Source organism: Panicum hallii, chromosome 6 (assembly GCF_002211085.1).
Source record: "Panicum hallii strain FIL2 chromosome 6, PHallii_v3.1, whole genome shotgun sequence".
Lineage (NCBI taxonomy): Eukaryota > Viridiplantae > Streptophyta > Magnoliopsida > Poales > Poaceae > Panicum > Panicum hallii.
Window position 1 is genome coordinate 26,888,612 of NC_038047.1, and position 10,331 is coordinate 26,898,942.

Below are 10,331 nucleotides of genomic sequence, written 5' to 3' on the forward strand. Positions count from 1 at the left end.
AGCTACTCACCATGCATGATGAGCCGTCTGACATGTTCTGAATACCCACTTCCCCTGTCACCTTGTCAATTACTCAATTTCCCATATGGCACTCTGTCGCCTCACTACAGAGCACTCAGATCTTCTCGGGGAAGGGCAGTATAAGACCATGTCGAGAATGTAATTAATTCCATTGAAATTTTACAGGGAACGGTTTACTTTTCTTTGTGAAAAAGGAATCAATTTATTTCATTCGTACTGGAAACGAGATAAATTCCCGTGTCTCAAGAGGAAAAGAGGCTGTTTTTTCCCCTCGAAGGTTATTAGGTATGTTTTATTCTCTTCCTCTGCTTCGACTTCACTGAAACATGTACAAATTGGACAGTAATAAAATCAACCTTTCTTCATTCGACCATTGGACTTCCCATTTTGTTTTCCTTTTCCTGAGCTAGTACCTTTTGAAACTGTAGTTCCATACCCAGTAGTTATCTATAGAAGTCACTGGAACCGATAAATCTGAAACCTGTCCCATCTGCGAACTGCGATTCTACAACCGAGTGGGTATTGGAAGCAACCCCTTCGATCCATGCATCAATTACTTCCATGGGAACTTACAGAAGTGTTCCGAAGCAGCATTTAGCACTTCAATACCCCAAAAAGAAGGCGGCTCGATCAGATGGGTTTTGCACTCTAAACTGTCAGGCGAACAAGGTTGAAAACCTGCATCTTTCCAATCCACCAGTAATTACAGTTTCGGTATCAAGTGCTGTTCCAGTGTTTATTGGCATGAACCCCAGTGCTTGTCACTCAGAAAGGGAAAACAAAATAAGGAAGCTACCGAATACCGGGAGCCCAAGATCCAGAATCTGCTTCTGCTACAAAACTGGAATCACTCTACAACAACCCAGACGCAGGCAGGCTGACACCCACGCTCACTTGAAATGGTAGAGAGGCAGCTCAGCGTTGAGGGGGTGGGACATCACCGTCAGCACGTCCGTCACCGACAACATGGAACTAATCGCCGCCTTGAGGATCTCCCGGGAGCACCCCGGCTTCACCATGGTCCTCACCTGGGAACACATCATCAGTGGACATGTCAATGTTAGAGACCTGCTCCTTAACTACAAAGGTTTTTATCTGAAACTCAGGGCCGATGAAAGGGTTTGAGGTCTCAACCTTGCTGAGACACTCTTTCAGTATCTCAATATCACCCATGTAGTCCTGGTTCTCAATGGTAAGTGTGATGGGTTTTGCATCTGAACCAGGCCCTTCGAACTGAATGCCTCCAGGGGTTCGGTAGAAGTCATCCAGGAGGAAGCTTGAAGCCTTCTCTCGCAGCAACCTGAATTATGCAAGAAACATAATAGTAAATCAGTTCAACATAGTAACCGGAAGAGCAGGAATGGGTATTCAGTTCTGAGCAGTGTGGACTTACTCATAAGCCTTCCCTTTCAGGTCAATCGGAGAAGGATGGATGGAAGGCCTTCCTATAGGGATTGCTCCAGGGCCACGTAAATGCCTCTTGAGACTCATCATCGCCTAGTAGTTACAACAAATTGTGCTACTAGGTCAGTAACGAGCATATAAATGGATGTTAATCTTTCAGCGTAGGATCAGTGTCAATCTTACAGTTAAAGGAGCAGCAGCACATCTCCATTTGTCTACAGGGTCCTTTAGATTAGCCACAGTTGCCATGTACCCCGTCAATCCAGCTGCAATCATATGCAGGGAGATACGTCCAAGAGCCTAAATTGTTCAATGTTATAAGGATTGCCATAAGGATCAGGACATTCATCAATTTTCTAAAATACAGAGGTACAGTACTCACATAAGCATAGTCGCAGTCAAAATTTGACGGTATAGATCCTCGAGCCTGGTATCCGAAGAAATGACAGACGGAACTGAACTTCCTTCCCTTGTATCTTCCTTCTTTCTGAAAAATTAAAAGTCCTCAATCAGTATGGACAGATTCAGAGATGAAAAACATGGAACAGTGGCAGCAAAGGAACTTACTGTTCTCTTTATCATTTCTGTTTCCACTAAGTGAGCTAATAGTTGCTCTGTGTCAATCTGAAAACAAAAGGACATTATGACATCAATAATTGCATTGAATAAGTTTCAATGTTAGTTAATTGAGCATTCAGTATCACAAACCTGGGACAACTGCGCAGAGTTATCTGATTCTTGGTGGAGGAGCAGCTGAGTGAAATGTTACAAATAGTTAGTCCTTAGTTTATCTTCATATCATTAAATATTAAGAAAATCTAACTTTGCTAGGAATGCAAGACCTCTCTTCTGATGAAGGATGGCAGGAACTGGAACAGAGCAGCTGCCCATGGAGACAATTGTGATGACATCTCAGCCACAGGAACATTATTGTTGTGAAGGATATTGATTTCCTGGAATATTTGAACAGAAAACCAATAAAGATGGAACCAAAATAATGTTATATATTATCACTTATTTCCCTGAAGGTAGACCACATATACCTGAATAAGAGCATACATTTCCGGGATACTTTCTATTAGTCCTTCCGGAATAACTAGCACACCATGGTATTTCCCTGAAGATGGATAACCACTCTTTCAATTTATGATTTATCGCAATATCATAATACCTTGGTTGACTTAAACACCTATAAAATTGATCTACTAAAGAAGCTGTACAAACCTAATTCTGCCCTAGCTTGCACACCATCACATATCTTGTTTATAATTTCCATCAGAGTGAGTTTTGACAATGCCACCTCCTCTCCTAAGATGAGCTGCAATGAGTAATTGAACAAAGGGATGTTAATGCTCTTTCTTCACTTCTTACAGTAGACAGTTATGGAGATGAATATATCGAATCATACCATGTTTGGGTGTGACTGAAGTGCACATTCAAAGGCAACATGGGATGCTTTTCGTCCCATCAGACGAACGAAATAATAGTACTGATAGGAAGAAAACACATCAGCCAGTATTTCTTAGTGACAATAACAGTTGCAGGCTCTCAATCACTAATCTGAATGGATGACAGGATAATTACCTTTCCAGCTGAGATTGCATCGAGGCAAACATTGCTTACAAGCTGTGAATTTACCTGAAAAGCAATCATACAAAATGATATTAGCTACATACTGAAACTCTGATAGTGGTACCTCATAAGTCCCTTCATGGTCCACATACTATGCAAAATCTCAACGAGAATATGTCTTTTACCTTGCAAACTGTATCAAATCCGACGGTTGTTTCAACAAACTGGTTCTTGAGATCACCATTCAATGATACCGGCACACCAACAACCTGTTTAATGGAGGCTTTGGCTTCTTAAATTTCTGGTTTACTTGAAGCATTTAAAATTGCAGTTTAGACTAGTACACAACTGTACCTTGGTCTTACAGTTATTTTGGATAAGGGTCTCTGCAAGCTGTGCAGCATCTGAATTGGAGGTCACACCTAGAGACCAAGCAAGAGCAATGTAGAAAGAATTAAATGTTTACTTGAACTAAGAGAAAATATATGTTTTTTTGACTTTTGACAACAAGTTATAGCATAACATTACGCAGAATGGATTGCACACTATAGACTGATGACCAGTAACAGCATGCTCAAATGTCTGTAGGTTTCGGAAATGAACAATCACCACTCTTGGTGAGCAATTTAATCAGCTTCTGTTATTTCGTACCTCCAATGATGACCAACCCATCCAAGTTCAGACTGCGGCATGCTGCCATTGCAGAGTTGACTTGCTTAGTTGTGCGGATCTGATCGATACTCCTACCGAGCAAATCGAAACCACCTTCAAAGAAGAAAGTAGACCATGTGTCAGTATTGATAACAACAGAAACATGCACAGAATCAGGGGACATCAAGTGCACCAACCCTGGTTCTTGTAGGAAGCAAGAACATCGTCAGTGATCTCCAGTGTCTTGTTCGCAAACAGCCCCTCAGTGCCACCTATAAGAAGCACAAAATCTGAGAAAGGGCTCTGAAGAAAATAGTTACTTTTACAAGTAGCAAAAAGTGTAGCCTGAATATGGTCAATTCAGTCTGAATCGAGCATTTGAAGGAATTGGGTGTTTTCTATTACCAACAAATCCGTAGAGCACGCTCTGAGGATTGTAGGCTTTGAGAGCGTCATGCAGGCCCCAGACAACGTTGTGCCCTCCTGGCGACTGCCTCCCGGAGAACACCACGCCCACCCTGCACATGAAGTAAGTTCAGGCAAAGCCTCGCGCGATCTCGTCACATGCATGATCAATTCGGGCGCCCTGAGGCTGACCTGATCGGGGGGCGCTCTTCCGTGGCGGCGGCCTCGGCCGGCGCGACGAAGCTGACGAGCGGCTGGCCGAAGGTGTTCGGGAAGGCCTGCGCGACGACGTTGGCGCAGCTGGGGTCGATGGTGGTGGTCGCATCACCGTACTCCGCCCGCACCGTCGGGCCCTGAGGGAGAAGGGATTGACAGTCCGGTCAGAACCGATTCTCAGTCTCCGGCCATGGATGCAGAAACCAAGAAAACCCCCCCATAAACCCCCAACTTTTTTTTCCAAGATAAATTCAGGACCGGGGCCGATCGGATGGCGAGCACGGCAGCTGCCACTCACGGTCGGTCGGAATCAACTCTCACGCAAGAAGTAGCTAATCAATCCGTGGACAGGGGAAAAGCAGAGACGGGGGGAGATGGGCCTCAGGGATCGACAGAAATCACCTGGAGGGACGGCGGGAGGCGGGGCTGGTAGAGGGCCCTGCGCTGCTGCAGGCCCCCCGCCAGCTCCTTGGGCGCGCCGAAGTCGACGTTCATCTCCTCGTTCTCCTCCTCCTCCCCTGCTTGAACTCTGGTCAGGGATCGAAGCTTCCCGTCAGCAGTCTATCACTCACCAGTCACCACAGCGCTCAGTTGACTCTCGGTGGTGCAGCGCGGTGGTGGTCGCTTTCTTGTAGAGGGAGAGAGAAAGCGAGGTGGCCGTGGGTTTGGGATAAGAGCGAGGAACAGGGGGGAGGAGGCGTGCAGACGGCAGCAGAGGCCGCGGCGCCGGCGGTTTGGCGACACTCGCTGTTGGTTTCCCGTGTCAGCCGCAGTCGCGGACAGGTGAGTCGGCAGCGAGAGTGACCCGCGACCGTGAGCCCACTTTCGCTCTCGACTGCGCCGCGGTGCCCGCCCACCGGCGTGGCAGGCGGTGCGGCGCGCGCTTGTTGTTTTCGCCGTGCCTCCTTTCCTGTGGGTTGGTTGGTTGGTGCGGGCGGCGGGTGTCTGCGTGGCCGCCTCTTTCTCAACAGAGGGGGCGGCGGTTTTGGACGAGGTGGGCTGTCTCCTTTTATTTTTCTCAGTTTATTTTAATGTTCATGCCACTTTTCTATTTACTCCCTTTTTTTTATTCGATGCTAGGCACATTTTGCACCTAGCATTTGAGCAGTGACGGCTTGATAGCGAAGGACATAGACCATGCTTGACGCAGTGAATTTAGCATGAGCGGAGAGAATATGTTGCATTATTTTCTTTCCCTTGTCATTTTCTAGAAAATATTCTAAATCTTTTAAAAGATTATCATTGGCTACAAATTTCTTATTATTTTTGCAAATATTGAAATAAATTTAACTTAAAATTTTAACGTGAACATATATATGAAGCCGCTGGAAAAGACATACCGTTATATTTGAGGATCTTTTACACTACTTTCACACTCAAAATAAAAATTTTGATTGCATGTACTGACGTGCATCAAATGAACACGCTTGCCTGTCTTGTGAATAAACCAAAAGTAGGTGCTCAAGTTTGCATATATAGAAGAGGACTTAAACTTAGAACCTTAGGCCTAAATTGCCGCCTTAGCTCCACTTTTTACCTAACTACAAATAGATTGTAAAGAAAAATTTACTCTCGCCATGATGTTTTATTAGGCTCCGGACAATGTATCTTTTTACAAACACATACACATGACTAGGGTTTGGGACAAACGTGATGGTGACACTACACTGTAAAAATAATTTGTAGCAACACTCCATTTTTTTTCCACGGGTCAAAATGAAACCTATGACTATAAAAGGAGCGGGGTTACTGTAGTAGCAGACCCGCCTCTAGAAATGCATCTTTAGGGGCGGGTGACGCCATCAGCCTGAAAGATAGGATTTACAGGGGCGGGTGACGGCGTCACCCGTCCCTGAAAATGGGTCATTTTGAGGGGCGGGTGATGGCGCCACCCACACCTGGAAATATATATTTAGGGGCGGGTGGCGCCATCACTCGTCCCTAAAAATACCCATAAAAATCTAGACAATGCCTTCCTCCTCCCGACAGCCCATTGCTTGCTCGGGGGAGGTGCTGTCAAAAATTCAAAAAAAGGAAAAAATAGGAGGGAAGGTTTTAAATTTGATTTCATTCGAGTTGGGGGCTCTAGGAGGTAAATTGATGCTAATCCCATATCTTTTCTAAGCTTTTTAGATAGTTTTAAGCTTTTTAGATAGTTTTAAGTCTCAAATGGAGCTCTCTTACCTCTAACTAGATCTAGATCTCCATGGTGTGGATTTGCCATTTCGGGCTCCATTTACCTCAAATTTTGGATGAAATTAGGTTATTTTAGTAGAAGAACAAGATTATATAATCATTTGGGTCCAATCTTTATATTTTAGCCTTATTCCTTAGTAAATAAATTCCTAGATCCATAGAGGAGAGAGAAGAAACTTTGTTTCTTTTCTATATTTACACAGATGCAAGATAGTTTTTTCCACAAAATTTAGTTGTTCAATAATAGGTTGGGCCTTGATTTTTTTATTTTTTCCATGTTAAATTGACTTTTTCCAAATTAGTGAAGAGCTTGTTTTATATTTTAAAAATTATTGAAGAGCTTGTTTTAAGCCATTTAAATTATCTCTTGATGTTCAGAGATGGATAGGACATGGATGTACAAAGCACGAAGGATGGATGCCTATTTTCATGGAGAACTTAATAAATTCATTCAAGCTGCGGAAAACCACGCAAAAAATAAGAAGACACAGAGGATACCTTGCCCATGCAAAATTTGCAAGAATATGAGAGATTCAGCGACACAACTACAATCAGATCACATGTGTTGGTGGATGGTTTTGTTAGAATTACACACTCTGGACGTATCGTGGTGAGAAAGCACCCCCTCCGATGGAGAATCCGCTCGATGAAATCATACAGGACGCCGAGTTTAATAGATTGTTTGATGCTTATGATGATTTTGATGATGCTGGCAACGATGATGAAGATGTTGGTGGAGGCTATGGTGATGGTGTCGATGGGGCTATCGATGGTGACAATGATGATAGTAGTGACGCTAAACTTGATGATGGTGATTTCCTAAGCCAATTGTTGCATCATACCAAAGCAGACCTATTGGTTGGTAGTGCTAAGGGGTTGGCAAACTTCGAGATGATGAAAAAAATTAGCATAGGAAATATATAGAGCGATCTAAAGGATATCCAAAACACTAGACCGTTCTCCGTTTCATACTCGAGCTGTTGATCCTAAAGACTAAGCACAGTTGGTCAGACAGTAGTTTTAATGATCTCCTACGTATCTTGGCTTGGTTGCTTCCAAAGCCCAATAAAGTGCCTGCCAACACATATCGAGCAAAGAAGCTTGTCAGCCCAAATTATGGAAAGACTGGCATGCCCAAATTATTGTATTTTATATTGTGGGGATACTTTTAAAGACTTTGGACAAATATCTTGTATGTTCTGCAAGTTGATACAAAACAATACCGGTTATTGTGGTGGCGTCAATCAAGATCCAGGAGATGGGAACAAAAGGAAGAGGAAGGGTGCAACGAATAGTGTTCCCTCTATTGAAACAACAGACACTACTTTAGGCATCTCTGAGAAGTAGAGCAGAATTCCTGCTATGGTTATATGGTACCTCCCAATTGCCGATCGCCTAAGGTGTTTCATCTCCAACCCTAAGAATGCTGAATTGATGCGTTGGTGGGATTCAGATAAGCACAAGAAGGTGAAGGAAAGCTTCGACATCCAGCTGATGCTCACTAGTGGAAGAAGTTAGATGAGCGGTATTATCTAGAATTTGGAAAGGACCCAAGGAATGTTCAGTTTGGGTTGAGTACGGATGGAATGAATCTGTTTGGTGAAAGGACTAGCACTCACAACACATGGCAGTGATGTTGACGATGTACAACCTACCTACATGGTTGTGCCAGAAGAGAAAGTATCTTCTGCTATCCATCCTTATACAAGGACCAAAGCATCCCAGCACCGATATAGATGTTTTCCTTAAGCCTCTGATGCAAGAGATGGAAACTCTATGGAAAGAGGGTATCGATATCGTTGATGGTTTTACATGGCAAACCTTTAATCTAAGAGCCATCATCTTCATCACCATCTATGATTACCAGGCTCTGTTTGTCCTTTCGGGACAGATCAAAGATAGGATGGGATGCACGGTCTGCATGGATGACACCATATCATCTTTCCTGGAAGGTTCTAGAAAAGTAGTTTACCTTGGGTACAGGTGCTTCTTGGTTGAAGGATATCGGTACCGAAGTAAGAAGTTCAACAACTTTTTTGATGGCAGGCTTGAGTTACATTCTGCACCAGTAAAACGAGATGGGCATTATATTTTCGAAATGGTCACGACCATCTAGGTCACTTATGGGAAGATGATGAAAGATGGGAAGAAGAGAAACAGAGATAAGGCACCTATCGAAGGCGTACCATTCAAAAAACAGTCCATCTTCTACAAGTACTTGCCATATTGGGCGGATCTTGAGATCTACCATGCAATCGATGGTATGCACTTGAAGAAAAATGTGTTTGGTAACATAATTGGGCTCCTTCTGAGACATCAGCAAAGACAAAGGATATCTTGAAGTCACGTCAAGACGTGGTAGCCATGAAGATAAGAGAAGATCTTCACCCTGTGGATAAAGGAAATGAAACATATGAACTTCTCCCGGCTAGCTACAACTTGACAAATGATGAAAAGAAGGCAGTGTGCGAGAGCTTACGGAGGATCAGAGTCCCAAGTCATTTCTCATCCAACATAAGGAAACTAGTCTCAATGAAAGACCTCTCGTTATGCGGCTACAACTCTCACGATTGTCATGTATTGCTGACGGTGTTCCTCTCTATTGCAATCAAAGCGATTAAGCCAGTATACGTGAAGATGGTAATCACCCGGTTGTCTTACTTTTTCAACAAGATTTCTCAAAAGATGATAGACGAAGATGAATTGCAGGATCTCTAGGAATTTATTGGGGAGACTATGGCACAGCTCGAGATGTGCTTCCCTCCGAGATTTTTTGATATAACGGAGCACCTAATGATTCACATGTTCGACCAGATACGTGCACTTGGTCCACTTTACCTACATGAAATATGGACATATGAGCATTTCATGTCCATTCTAGATCGATACGTACTGAATCATGCATACCTAAGGGGTCCATGATAGAGGGATACAGTACTGAGGAAATCATCGAGTGTTGCGTAGGTTACCTAAGGATAAAGGAGACATTGGTTTGTCCGTTCCACGTTTTTTGAGGAGGTTGGAAGGGGTTGGCATAGTTGGGAGGAAAACTTCCATCGACAAGAATTTCAAAGGTGTGCAACAAGCACATTATAGCATCTTGCAGCATCTCACGATAACGACATCATTAGTCAACGAACACTTGGGCATGATTCATGCAAAAAGTAATGGCCACTTGGATGATTGGATCACGAGAGAGCACAAACGTGGATTGACTCCATAGTTGAAGGACCTAGATCTTCCAGATCTCGTGGAAGAACAAAATTTTTTTTAAGTACTTATCACACACACTATAGCACACACTAACAAATTTTCAGAGTAAAAAAGAAAAAAATATTGTTATTTCAACATACTTAACCATTATATACACTAAAATATGGTTATCATATTTTTTTTCTAGTTCTATAGGTGACAATATACTTAGGGTAAAATTTTCACTATTCTTGATTTGTTTTGCTATTTTTTTAAAATTAATTGATTTTTGCAGAATAAATTTGAAAATCATTTGCAGGGGCGGGTGGGGGCCTCACCCGCCCCTCCAAATTGATTTATAAGGGTGGGTGGAAGCCTCACCCGCCCCTACAAATGGGTTTCTAGGGGCAGGTGATGGCCCCACCAGCCCCTACAAATGATTTTCAAGTTAATTCAGAAAATTCAATTAATTCCAAAAAATAGCAAAAAATATTAAAAAAGGTGAAACTTTAACCCTAAGATTATGCTGACCTATATATAATGCTTAATCCAAAATATGGCTTGAGTTGTATGAGATAGTAAGTGTGGGAGAACTCTGTATTATTGTTCAACACTCGTAACCATTATATACACTGAAATATGGTTGTCATATTTTTTTTTGTAGTTCTGTAGGT

At 42.9% G+C, this 10,331-nt stretch overlaps 1 protein-coding gene across 1 annotated transcript; it reads right to left on the reverse strand.

Annotated features, from left to right (window-relative positions):
• Positions 1-675: 675 nt before the first annotated feature.
• Positions 676-5,005, reverse strand: LOC112896566 (pyrophosphate--fructose 6-phosphate 1-phosphotransferase subunit alpha-like). The gene is made up of 19 exons (XM_025964583.1): positions 4,672-5,005; positions 4,246-4,406; positions 4,054-4,166; positions 3,846-3,920; positions 3,649-3,762; positions 3,352-3,419; positions 3,183-3,266; positions 3,010-3,063; positions 2,834-2,914; positions 2,650-2,743; positions 2,469-2,542; positions 2,268-2,378; positions 2,134-2,178; positions 1,993-2,049; positions 1,808-1,912; positions 1,609-1,725; positions 1,415-1,518; positions 1,156-1,321; positions 676-1,049 (listed from the first exon to the last, which is right to left on the reverse strand). The coding sequence occupies exons 1-19, from the start codon at positions 4,762-4,764 to the stop codon at positions 912-914; spliced, it is 1,854 nt and encodes a 617-aa protein (XP_025820368.1). The 5' UTR covers positions 4,765-5,005; the 3' UTR covers positions 676-911.
• Between the last annotated feature and the right edge of the window lie 5,326 nt (positions 5,006-10,331).